The 13,069-nt window shown below is 33.5% G+C and overlaps 2 protein-coding genes across 2 annotated transcripts; both read left to right on the top strand.

Annotated features, from left to right (window-relative positions):
- Window positions 1-3,451: 3,451 nt before the first annotated feature.
- nog5 (noggin 5) lies at window positions 3,452-4,198 on the top strand. The gene has a single exon (XM_051101183.1). The coding sequence runs from the start codon at window positions 3,560-3,562 to the stop codon at window positions 4,196-4,198; it is 639 nt and encodes a 212-aa protein (XP_050957140.1). The 5' UTR covers window positions 3,452-3,559.
- Window positions 4,199-6,438: 2,240 nt separating this feature from the next.
- LOC127163297 (uncharacterized) lies at window positions 6,439-12,937 on the top strand. Its single transcript, XM_051106464.1, has 11 exons — window positions 6,439-6,582; window positions 7,632-7,697; window positions 7,778-7,879; window positions 9,045-9,102; window positions 10,127-10,182; window positions 10,636-10,719; window positions 10,787-10,876; window positions 10,983-11,066; window positions 11,154-11,213; window positions 11,292-11,369; window positions 11,467-12,937. Exons 1-11 carry the CDS (start codon window positions 6,552-6,554, stop codon window positions 11,505-11,507), a joined length of 750 nt encoding a protein of 249 aa, XP_050962421.1. The 5' UTR covers window positions 6,439-6,551; the 3' UTR covers window positions 11,508-12,937.
- Window positions 12,938-13,069: the final 132 nt, after the last annotated feature.

Genomic DNA, 13,069 nt, shown 5'->3' with positions numbered 1-13,069 from the left:
AATAAGTATTACCTCAGAGTAAAGGAATGAACATAAAATGTTTGCATGTATATTTGCATATATTTCTGCATGGTTGTGTTGTTTTGGTCTAGGAGCTCAAGCTTCACCTCACTGGTGGTTGCCCCGTCATGCTTGACCTGATGATTAGATTTATTAAAAGGCGTGGGTGAGGTGTGTGTGTTTGTGCATGTGTTTATCGTTTGTGTGAGCGGATGTTTTAAGGGGGTGTCAGTGACGTAGATCCTTAAGGCATAAACTCAGTGCTCGTTATAGGTCAGAGGTTGAGCAGTGAGCTAATTGATTAATTTAAAGTGATAAAATGCGTCATTCATTCAATGTGTGACAAAGTGTCAACTTGAAGGCCATGTATCTGTACGCTGTCACGTAGACAGTCTACGTCCAAACCTTTTATAATGTCTCATGATCCAGATTCTATAGGGAATCTAAGGCCACATTCACACAGCAGCAGAATACGGTTGTCAGTACCGTATTTGAGTCCTTGTTACGATTACGTTCACACACAGTGCGGTTATTTACGGGTGTGACAACCGTATTCTATAACCGAACTCACACCAGTAAATTTTCAGGACTATCTGGGAAGAATGCGGTTCTGAGTCCAAGCTACAGTGATGATATTCATACTGCACATGCTCTATTAGCCCCTCATCCTTTGTTGCAACCATCAAAACATGCTGTCCCTTACCACAACATTGATTTAAAGGCTTGATATAACATTACAGAATTGTAATTTATGGATTAATAATGAACCAATTAAAATTCAGTAGGTATCTCTCCTTTTTATTTAAGTGAATAGGTTAAAAACCTACACTCTAAAAAAATAAAAAACACAATTTGTTAAGTCAGCTTAAAATAATTTGTTACCCTGCTGCCTTAAAATTTTAAGTTCAGTCAACCCAAATAAGTTTAATCAACTTGAAATGTTCAGTTGTACTAAGTAACAACTTAGATATTTGTGTTTGCTAAACTTAACAAATGGGTAAGTAACCCAGCTTCCTTAAAATTTTAAGTTGATTCAACTCAAATATCTAAGTTGTCACTTAGTATAATTTAACATTTCAAGCTGAATAAACTTTTTTTGAGTTGACTGAACTTAAAATTTTAAGGCAGCAGGGTAACAAATTATTTTAATTTGATTCAACAAATTGTTTTTTACAGTGTACTTGTTACTTGAGAATGTTTTTCCATTTACTATTCTTTGATTTTATACAGCCAATTTATCTTATAGAAGACCCTGTCTGTGCACAAATAAAATAGCTGACAGATGTGGCTTTATTGTATTAAAATTTTTTCTAATACAAACTTTTCTAATACAAACTGTCTCTGAGAAACTAAAGGAGATGCAAAAAGTGTTGCAAATAATATAAATTAAATAAATTAAATTATAAATAATATATAATTATTATAAATTAACCTGAAATTAAAATAAAAATGTAAAATGTTAAAATAAAAGTAATAGTGAATAATAGAAAGATGTATTATAAAACATACTAAAATGTATTAAACAATACTATAAATTCATTAAACATACACCAAATGTAATAATTTATTTATTAAATTATTAGATATTATTAATATAATTATTATTAAATATTGTTAATATTATTGAATAATTATTTATCAAATAGTTCATTTATTAAATGGTTAAGAGCTAAACCTGCCCATTACTGTATATTAATAAATAAAAGTAATTTAGAAAATAACAGCATATAATAAACATTTTAATATTATAATATAACATTTTAATAACACAGGGAGAAAAAGAATATACATTGTAAAACAAAACAAAACAAAACAGTAAATTTTACAGTAAAAAACTGGCAGCTGTGATTGCCAGAATTTTATCGTAAAAAATATAGTAGCAACATTTCAGGTTTTACAGATTTAACTTAAATTTACATTTAAATACCACAATTTCATTAACTAATATACACTCTTAAAAATAAAGGTGCTTCACAATGCCATAGAAGAACCTTTTTTGTCTAAATGGTTCCATAAAAAACCTTTAACATCTGAAGCACCTTTCTGTTTCACTAAAGGTTCTTTGTGGCGAAAGAAGGTTCTTCAGATTATAAAAAGGTAAAAAAGAGATGGTCCTTTAAAAACCTTAGACTGAATGGCTCTTTGTACAACCAAAAATGGTTCTTCTATGGCATCGCTGTGAAGAACCTTTTAAAGCACCTTTATTTTTAAGAGTGTAATACTAATATACCAACCTACTAAAGTGCTGAAATCGGTTTAGTACCTTTGTAATACACTGATAACCACCAAAAGCAGGCGATGGGGAACCAAAGCCATCACAAATAGCTTTTCCACAAGCTGAGAGAAAAAATACTAATATGTGACCCTGGACCACAAAACCAGTCTCAAGTCGCTGGGGTATATTTTGTAGCAATAGCCACAAATACATTGTATGGGTCAAAATTATTGATTTTTCTTTTATGCCAAAAATCATTAGGAAATTAAGTAAAGATCATGTTCCATGAAGATATTTTGTAAAATTCCTACTGTAAATGTATCAAAACTTAATTTTTCATTAGTAATATGCATTGCTAAGAACTTTATTTGGACAACTTTAAAGGTGATTTTCCCAATATTTTGATTTTTTTGCACACTCAGAATCCAGGTTTTAAAATAGTGGTATCTCGACCAAATATTGTCCTATTTATTTATTCAGCTTTCAGATGATGTATAAATCTCAATTTTGAAAAATTGACCCTTATGACTGGTTTTGTGATCCAGGATCACATATGGAAGGTCCACAATGCACTCACACAAATATTAAATACCATAATGGTAACACACATGATAATATTGCAATAAACATTAATTTGTCAACATACAACCCTAATAAACATATTTAGTAAGAAAAAAATAAGTAGAAACGAAAAAACATCAAATGTGAAATGTAATGCAAGGAATTTGGGGTTTTCCACTGTAAATTATACCTTCTTTTTCACTTCCAGAAACTGTTTCTTACAATTCTGTACAATTTCTCACTGTAGCCTGTAGGGGACCTTACCACTAACCAATTAATAGGTATTTACTGTTGCATTTTTACAGTCTTTTACCGTTAAATCACGACCATATAGTAAACTTAGGCGTCCCACAGAGCGGACAGTGACAGTTAAAGGGTTAATTGTGTCGTTCATGGGTGTCAGCTCACCTGTGGGAGGGTGTTGTAGTTGTGACGGGTGACACATTGAGCTGAAGCCCGCGGGGCGACACTGATGTACAGCGCGCAACTCATGACGCGCTTGGCGTCTCCACAGAAAAAGCTCCATATAGAGGGAGACAGGCTTCACTTTCCAAACATGAGCACACAGCCTAACATTAAAAGGTCTCTAGCCTGTTTAAAAGTGAATTACCTGTCGGTGAAATGTAGTTTGTGGGATACAGGGAGCGTTGAACCAGTTTTGGATGATTTATTCCTCACAAGCTTTTTATAGCCTGACCAAGAACTGCGATTCAAAACAAGTTTTGTTTGATAAACTTTACACTTCAAATACTTAAATAAGACATTTAACTTTTCGTGTACTGAATGGAAATGAAGGCGTCTCCTGCACTCGTGCTCTGTGTGTCCGTCACCGTTCACCTAGCGCTAACTCAGCTTCAGCTGCGCGTGCGCCCGTCGCCTAGCGACCACCTGCCGGTACCGGACCTGCACGAGGACCCTGACCCCGCGGTGGAACCGGGAGAGAAGGATTTAGCCCCTCGATTGCTCCGGAGGAAACTCGGCAGCAGTTTTGACCCCGTTCTCTCCTCAATCGGTTCACCGACTCCAGGTAACGGGTCCGAAATCACGCGAGAGGACGAGATTAGTCTCGCCGGAGCAATTCCCAATGAGTTCCAGCAGCTGGATTTGTCAGGTCTCAAGGCGGCAGCGAAAACGGAGCGCAGGGTGCGCCGGTGGTTGTGGTCGTACACCCGGTGCCCGGTGCTGTCGGTGTGGAAAGATCTGGGCGTGCGATTCTGGCCGCGATACGTTCGAGAGGGACAGTGCTCCGCCGAACGCTCGTGCTCTTTACCGGAGGGGATGTTTTGTAAACCGGTGCAGTCCGTGAGCGTCACGCTCCTCCGGTGGCACTGCCATCAGCAGGGCTCGCGCGCGCCTAAACGCTGCGTGTGGATCCGCGCGCACTACCCGGTGATTTCACAGTGCGGCTGCGCTTGCTTATAGCTTTACATATTCATTTCTGCATATTCTGGGGTGGAATTTGAACCGGACTTGTTCTTGTCACCCACCCTTGTAACTCTTGAGAAGGTGATTAGTGGACTTTACTAATATAAAGACACGTTTGTGGTTGTGCCTATATTATGTTTTAAATTCTATAGCCTATTTATGTGAGTACGAGAAGAAAATGTTTGTTTGATGAAGAAAGAGTAAGATAATAAAAGTGCAGATGACTCCATGTTGTGCATTTGTTTGTGTATATATGTATTTTTTTTTGAGGAAAACATTCCAGGATTTTCTCCATATAGTGGACTTCTATGGGGATCAATGGGTTGAAGGTCCAAAAAGCAGTTTCAATGCAGCTTCAAAGGGCTCTACATGATTCAAGCCAAGGAATAAGGGTCTTATCTAGCAAAACGATAGTCATTTTTTAAAACAGTTAAATACATACAGTATATGGGCCATACAGAATTGGTCTAAAGTCAGAGCTGGAAATTTTTCCACAAATTTGCATGTATGCAGATTGTTTAATATCCAAGGTACACATTTCTAGTAATTGTGCAGCTTCATACTGTATTTTCAGAAATTTTTCTAATATTTATCCTCTGCCCAAATTTGTCACTAACGAAACACAGTAATATATAATTTAATTAGAAGGGTTATATTGACCTATTAAGATTTTGCTTACATCTACATTGCATATATATATATATATATATATATATATATATATATATATATATATATTATTATTATTATTATTATTATTATTTATTTATTATATTATTTATTATATATTTCAAGTGCGATTTATAAGATTTGCTGTATTTTGAATCCAATTTTTCTTTGTAAAAGGCAAAAAGTTGAGTTGAACATACTGCTTTTAAACTTAAAGATTCATTAGTTTCACTTTTGAAGCTAGCTCAAAGACGCTAATCAGCACATGGTTAGCTAGCACAGTTATGAACAGTTGTACAAATATAAAAACTAACTGTTATGGAAAAGTGTGCTTAATTGCAGAAACAAGGTGTTTAGTAGTGACGTTCTTTAAAGTTACACACAGATTTTTCAGACTTTTGAACACATTTACACTTAAATTGATTGGGCCTATCTACTCACACTTTGTAGCTATTAGAGAGAGAGGGACACAGGAATAGTTCCTGATTATAAATGTAGGGGTGTATTTAAAATCAATCTCGGCCAATGGACTAAAACAAACATTGTTTTGGTAGTGACATGAAGATGCAGGACATTTTTTTTTTAACATAAAGTTTCATGATTTACAAAGAAAATCTAAAATAAATAAATAAATAGATCTTTTTTAAAAAATCTAAAAGAAACTATACAAAAATTAGATCATTATCATTTTCATAAGTTGAAGTTTAGGGGTTAGGGTTCGGCACATCCACCTCCCAACTGAAAGTACACAATAAATAATGATTTTATATATTAAGCTTACTGATATTTGAAATATTATTGTGGGTTTCAAAAGTTAATAGAAGGATCTTAGTAAATATCTAAGATTGGAATTCTTAAATGCTTTTTAAATTAGTTTTTTTTTTTTTTGGTTGTGGAACAGCAGTTTGCATCAATTCAGTAGAATGTCCCATATACTTGCTAACCACAAATGCTTGTCTCGCAATAGCTCTGCAATGTGTGACTGCGTCTTTACACATTACGTAAACATGTCATAAAGGTCACACGTGATTAGTTCTTCATCTGTGTACTTTGGTTCAAAAAGGTAGGGTAGGGTGAAAAACTCATGATATTTTCTCCTCCAACTTCAAAATCGTCAGACATTGTTGTTACCCTTCTTTGTTAAGGGCGTGTGACTTTCTTTGCACGTTTGCTTTGTAAACACTGGTTCAGAACTTCTGCCTACGCAGAATGTGACCTTTCACCCGTTGGGAACCATTAAAGTCCACTATATGGAGAAAAATTCTGGAATGTTTTCCTCAAAAACTGGAATGTTTTCTTGTCAACTGAAGAAAGAAAGACATGAACATCTTGCATGACATGGGGGGTGAAAAAATCATCAGGGATTTGTTATTCTGGAAGTGAACTAAATTATTGTATTATTATATTTTAAAAACAGTATAACTTAAATAATTTACATATTATTATATGTGTATTATTATAAGTGAAAGTTTATTTGTGAAAACAGTTATGTACATAATGGGTGAGGTATGTGTTTATGACATGTTTACTTTCTCACTTCTCCTTTTTGCCATTTGATGTTTTTCTCTGTTTCTCCTTCCTTCCGTCTCTTCCGCCACATCTGTCTTTGTCCTCCTCTCTTTTACTGTTAGTTCTGGTTTGCCCATCTTTGCGTATACATCAAGGTTTCTGATGCTTCAGGATGAACACAACAGTTGAGGCCACTACTAAAGGTAAAGACAGAGAGGGAATTAGTACAGTGCTGATATTTATCTGTTCGAAAAGAGAAATGATTTGTATCTTTTACGTTAGTTCATACAGACCTATAGTTATGCACATACATATATATATATATATATATATATATACATATATATTTATATATGCAACCGATGTAAATTGACGAGAGATTCCTGTAACTGTGCATAGATGTTTAAATATTTTAACGGATTAAAATACTATTTATTTAGACTTACGGACACTCACGACTATTTTCAGTGACAGTTTTTCTGTGCACCACACTTTTAATTAAAGAGTGAAGTATCGTTTTTGGTACTTGATTGTTCTGTGTTTGGGTTGCATGTTTGACGGTTAGAGTTTTTTTTTTTTTTTTGTGAAAACATCACTTCAGAGAAAACACAGTTGCAAATTTAGTTTCTGGGCAGCGTGTTAAAGAAAGGAAACGTGTGGCAGCTGCTGAGAAAACTAAACGCAGTCCCTCCCTCGGGATCTGTTTGTAAGCACGTATGAAAAGAAACCGAGTAAGACTGAAAGTATGAAGGTGTCACATGAGGCAAATCTAGAAGATGACATTGTTTTTCAAAAGAAATTTGTCAAATCAGGTGATAAATCCACAAATGCACAAAAGTCAAACTCTCTAAAATTATTTAAATATGATTTTCATGTACTTCAAGAGAGTTTTATCTTGGTGTAATCAATGGTTTACACTTGAATCAACTTATTCAGATAGTACACTGAAAAAAAAAATTATATATAATTTGAATTATACATAATTTGAAACAATTTTCAGCCACCAATTGCTAGTAAATGTAATAAATCTAACTAAATTGAACAAAACATTTGTTTTGAAGAAGAAATAGTGAAATAGTATTTTCTTGTACAATGTGCTCCAGTAGTTAATTTTACTTACAACTTTGAAAGATCATTTTACATTTTTATTTATTCATGGTGTCTGATTAGATCATATGTGTAAGTTTATACAAACTAGCATGATGAAGTGAACTTCCTGCTCTAAAGAAAAGCAATTAAAACATGTCCACAGGCTTTAACAACGTGTCCGACAGCACACCTAATTCCAGCCAAGTGCAAAACCCCTCAAATAAAACAGGTATGTTTCTGTGTAGCATTACGCCATTATAAATCAGACGTTGATTCACTTATTCATTTATTTGTGTGTGTTGTGTTTAGAATCTCGACCTGATTGGTTACTCTACTCAGTTCCTGCATTAGCCTTTCTAATTGGGATTGTTTTATTCACATTCATCTGCAAAACACAACGACGCAGGAATAGTAAGTGTGCACACACCCAAACACATGCACTACCAGTCAAAAATTTTGAACAGTAAGATTTTTTTAAAGAATACATTTCTGCTCACCAAGCCTACATTTATTTGATCCAAAATACAGCAAAAGCAGTGATATTGTGACATTTTTTTACTATTTAAAATAACTGTTTTCTATTGTTATATATTTTAAAAAGTAATTAATTCCTGTGATCAAACTAAATTTTCAGCAACATTGCTCCAGTCTTCAGTGTTACATGATCCTTCAGAAATCATTCTAATATGCTGATTTGCTGTTTAAGAAACATTTGTTATTATTATTATTACTATTATTGTTATTATTATTATCAATATTTAAAACAGTTTTAAAATTAAAACATTTTTTCAGGATTCTTTGATAGATAGAAAGATTTGAAGATCAGCATTTATCTGAAATAAAAAGCTTTTGTAACATTAAACACTATACCATTCAAAAGCTTGGAGTCAGTGTGACCCTGGACCACAAAACCACTTCTTAAGCAGCACAAGTATATTTGTAACAATAACCAAAAATACATTGTATGGGTCAAAATTATACATTTTTCTTTTAATCAATAGGATATTAAGTAAAGATCATGTTTCATGGAGATATTTTGTGAATTTCCTACTGTAAATATATCAAAACTTAATTTTTGTAATATGCATTGCTAAAACTCCATTTGGGCAAATTTAAAGCTGATTTTCTCATTATTTTGATTTTTTTGCACCCTCAGATTCCAGATTTTCAAATAGTTGTATCTTGGACAAATATTGTCCTATCCTAACAAACCATACATCAACCAAAAAAAACGCTTATTTATTTAGCTTTCAGAAGATCACATGAATAAATTACATTTTAAAATATATTCAAATAGAAACAGTTATTTTAAATAGTAAAAATATTTCAAAATGTTACCATTTTGCTGTACTTTGGATCAAATAAATGGAGGCTTGGTGAGCAGAAGAGACTTCTTTAAAAAAAACATTAAAAATCTTACTGTTCAAAAACTGTTGACTGGTAATGTACATATACACACTGACAAAAAAGAAATACTCAACACACAAACTTCATGCTGACTAATTATACTGTATATCATAGTATATGCGGTACTAAATGATGAGAAATTATCTGTACAAACACATTTTTCTTGCAGCACCTACAAAGCAGAGGACAAACACAAATGGACACCTAGCCACATACAATGACTTTGGGTGATGCATTGTTGTTTTCTAACTTTCTTTTTGCTCTCTATCTATTTTTATGTGAAATGATAGGTAAATGTTTGCCAAAATGGACACTATTATCAGAAATAACTTTTTTAAATTTTAATAAAATTTGCCTAAAGTGTACTTAACCTAAGACCAACATCAGGGCCTCAGATCCAAGATGTAGATGAGTTTGTTTCTTCCCTGGAAGATTTGAAGAAATATAGCATTACATCACTTGCTCACCAATGGATCCTCTGCAGTGAATGGGTGCCGTCAGAATGAAAGTCCAAACAGCTGATTAAAAATCACAATAATTCACAAGTAATCCACACCACTCCAGTCCATCAGTTAACATCTTGTGAAGTGAAAACTGTGTGTTTGTAAGAAACAAATCCATCAAGATGTTTTTAACTTTAAACCATTGCTTCCTGCTTATTTATGATATTGCTTTCTTCAGTGAAAAAGTCATATCGTCTGAATCAGGAGAGAAATATGCACAGATCAAGCACTGTTTACAAGCAAAAACAGTTCTAAACTAATGTGTCAGTGGATTTTGGTGTTAGAGGACAACGGTAGATGGACTTTTTCACTGGAGAAACAATTATTATGGATTATAGAAGTAATGGTTTAAAGCTTAAAGCATGTTATTGTTGGATTTGTTTCTTACAAACATGCAGATTTTGGCTTCACAAGACATTAATTGATGGACTGGAGTTGTGTGGATTACTTGTGGATTATAGTGATGTTTTTATCAGCTGTTTGGACTCCCATTCTGACGGCACCCATTCACTGCAGAGGATCCATTGGTGAGCAAGTCATGTAATGCTACATTTCTCCAAATCTGTTCTGATGAAGAAACAAACTCATTTACATTTCGGATAGTCTGACGGTGAGTATAATTTCAGCCAGTGTTCATTTTTGGTAAACTATCTTTTAATAAAATCAAGCCATTCCCTTCATTTTTACCCTGGAAACACACAATTAAAGAAGATGGTCACTTCATATTTTTGAATGCGTGTTGTCACAGGTACACTGGGAGTGCTTCTCAGAGAAATACAGAGAGTGCTGAAAACAACAAGAAGGGTAAGTAGTGCTGTCAAATGAATAATCACAAATAATCGCATTTGAAAATAAATGTTTTTGTTTACAAAACAAAAATACAAAATACATATGTGTGTGTACTGTGTATATTTATTATGTATAAATACACACACATGCATGTACATATTTAAGAACAATGAGATGTTTATATATTAAATATATTTATATATAATATTAATTTTATGAATATAAATATATACATGTAAATACATGCAAACATTTTCAAAATATATACTATATGTGTGTATTTATATATGCATAATAAATACACAAAATATGTAAACAAAAACTTTTATTTAGGATGCGATTAATCACGATTAATCATTTGACAGCACTAATACAATGTGCATAGATTTCAACATCATAAAAAATATGATTGATACCATAATATAAACTAAAAAAGCGCAGTCAATAATTAGTTGTTTGTTTCGACAGATGAGACACAGTCCTATGAGAATGTAGAAGCAGCTATCTACAACAATCAAGACAAAGTCACATATTATGTTTCTGCAGATGAAGGTATATCCTGACCAACATTAATTATGTGAGTGGTTTTACTGTGCAATTAAATGCTTGTTGGTTTTAGATTATCTTAACCCGGATGCATTTGTGGAAGAGGAAATGCCAGGGCCAGATCACAACACCCTTCAACTGCCTAGCAATTTGACAGATACAGGTGAGTGTGGATCTATAGATGAAGTACTTCATGTAATTTAGACTGGAGTCCTGTTGGAAATATATGGCACAAGTCGTATCAGGGGTCTGATCTGATTTCTCTTTAGATGGAGAGTCGTATGAGAACATGGAGGGGTGTTTATATGCTCAGCCTCGCAAACAGACACAGCAACTCGCCAGTGAAGATGAGGGTGAGGGATCAAACATCTCATGTTCTATTAACTGTAACGAATGTGATAATGTGTGATAATCTCTTTTAAATATGATTCTTGCCATAGACTACATCAATCCTGATGAAGACAGAAAACAAGATCTCACTCTGGACCAAACAGACACTGGTCAGCATTTCACTATGTGTTTATATGCACATGCACGGATTGAAATACTGCAAAAGCTGACTCTTACTTTACTTTCAGAGTCATATGAAATGATGGCTGGGCCAGACTGTGTATACAACAACACAGACTTCACAGCAACAAATGACACAGAGGATGGTGAGTGTGTGTGTGTGTGTGTGTGTGTGTGTGTGTTTATAAAGACATGCATGTTTTTATACATTTAACTAAGTTTGTGTGTAAATACTTGTTTTAGATTCATATGAACAGATGAATGGAATCCCAGTCCCGTTCTAGAAAGAAATGGACAGAGGAAGAGAGGGTGAATGAAGAGGTGCAGAGAAATGGAAAACTGCAGCGAAATTACATTAAGAGAGCAGCTACAGGATAAATAATAGCTAGTTATTATTTCAAAATTGATTGTTTACTTTCTTTACACCTGGTATTGTTATTGGGCATGATAAACAAAGGCACACAGACCAAAAATACAATATAATAACCTACATTTCACTGTATTCAGTCTCTCTATGAGTATTTCGTTAGAAATATCGCATGACACATTTTAAAAGGTTGCGAACGACATGTCGTCAGAAGACCTTAAAGCAACTGTATGTATGTGTTTTTTACCTTGAAAAAAAAAGTTTCATCCTTCCATCTTCTGTTTCTTAACCTTGGCGACCTTAAACGTCTATTCTGGGAGTTTGTATGTTTGGTGAACGGGTACGAATTACCGTGAAAAGAGCGAACTGCTTTACGGCACCAACAAATGCACATCAGAGATGATCTGTTATTACGACTGTAATATATTTGCAACAGTGAGTTCCACTTAATTAACTATAGGGGGCTTAAAAGTTGCAAAAATACAGAAAACTACCTACAGATGCTTTTAAGATGTGTTGTTTAACTTCAAACTGCTTTTAACTGATGCGTTCTGGGTGGAGGAAAATGTATTTTGAGAAAAAAAAAATGTATATTGTACTTAGAGATAAACTGATGAATGTGACCCTGGACCACAAAACCAGTCTTAAGCAGCACGGGTATATTTGTAGCAATAGCCAAAAATACATTGTATGGGTCAAAATGATCAATTTGTCTTTTATGCCAAAAATCATTAGGATATTACGTAAAGATCATGTTCCATGAAGATATTTTGTAAATTTCCTACCGTAAATATATCAAAACTTACTTTTTGATTAATAATATGCATTTCTAAGAACTTCATTTGGACAACTTTAAAGGTGATTTTCTCAATATTTTCATTTTTTGCACCCTCAGATTTCAGATTTTCAAATAGTTGTATCTCAGCAAAATATTGTCCTATCAAAAGCTTATTTATTCAGCTTTCTTATGATGTATAAATCTCAATTTCGAATTGACCCTTACGACTGGTCCAAGGTCACAAATATCACGAAAATGTAAAGAAATGTCTTGGTCGTATCTTATTTCAAAATGTAAATTCATTATTTAAATGTATTATTTCTAAACAATGAATACAATTATTTGAATAGTGAAATGATAAATTACAATAGTAATTTTTAAAATGCATTTTTGTTTGTTTGAAGCCTTGACGACCATGATGTTTCTTTGTGAAATCTGACATCTGGGTTGCAACTGTCAAGAGCTTCCTGAACACAGTTTAATGTTTTATTACTGTATTAATATTAAAATAGCATCACAATTTAAGGGATCATGACATGGATTCTTTTAATTATTATTTGAATATGTTCCTTGAGGTTTACTTATAATGTTAATAAAGTTTTTTTTTGCACCAAAACAAAACAACAAACAACAACAACAACAACAACAACAAAAAACTCTATTGAAACCAACACGGAATAAGTGACTTAAACTGCAATTCA

The sequence above is a fragment of the Labeo rohita genome, chromosome 3, assembly GCF_022985175.1.
Source record: "Labeo rohita strain BAU-BD-2019 chromosome 3, IGBB_LRoh.1.0, whole genome shotgun sequence".
Classification (NCBI taxonomy): Eukaryota; Metazoa; Chordata; class Actinopteri; order Cypriniformes; family Cyprinidae; genus Labeo; species Labeo rohita.
This window is presented reverse-complemented; position numbering and strand designations above follow the sequence as displayed.

What these genes read in the sequence shown, in the direction of transcription:
- nog5 (XM_051101183.1), top strand. Translation starts at nt 3,560, where the DNA reads ATGGAAATGAAGGCGTCTCCTGCACTCGTGCTCTGTGTGTCCGTCACC.
- LOC127163297 (XM_051106464.1), top strand. Translation starts at nt 6,552, where the DNA reads ATGAACACAACAGTTGAGGCCACTACTAAAG. An exon ending in AAACCCCTCAAATAAAACAG is followed by an intron (nt 7,698 to 7,777) that starts GTATGTTTCTGT and finishes TGTTGTGTTTAG; the next exon opens with AATCTCGACCTGATTGGTTA. An exon ending in TCTGGACCAAACAGACACTG is followed by an intron (nt 11,214 to 11,291) that starts GTCAGCATTTCA and finishes CTTTACTTTCAG; the next exon opens with AGTCATATGAAATGATGGCT.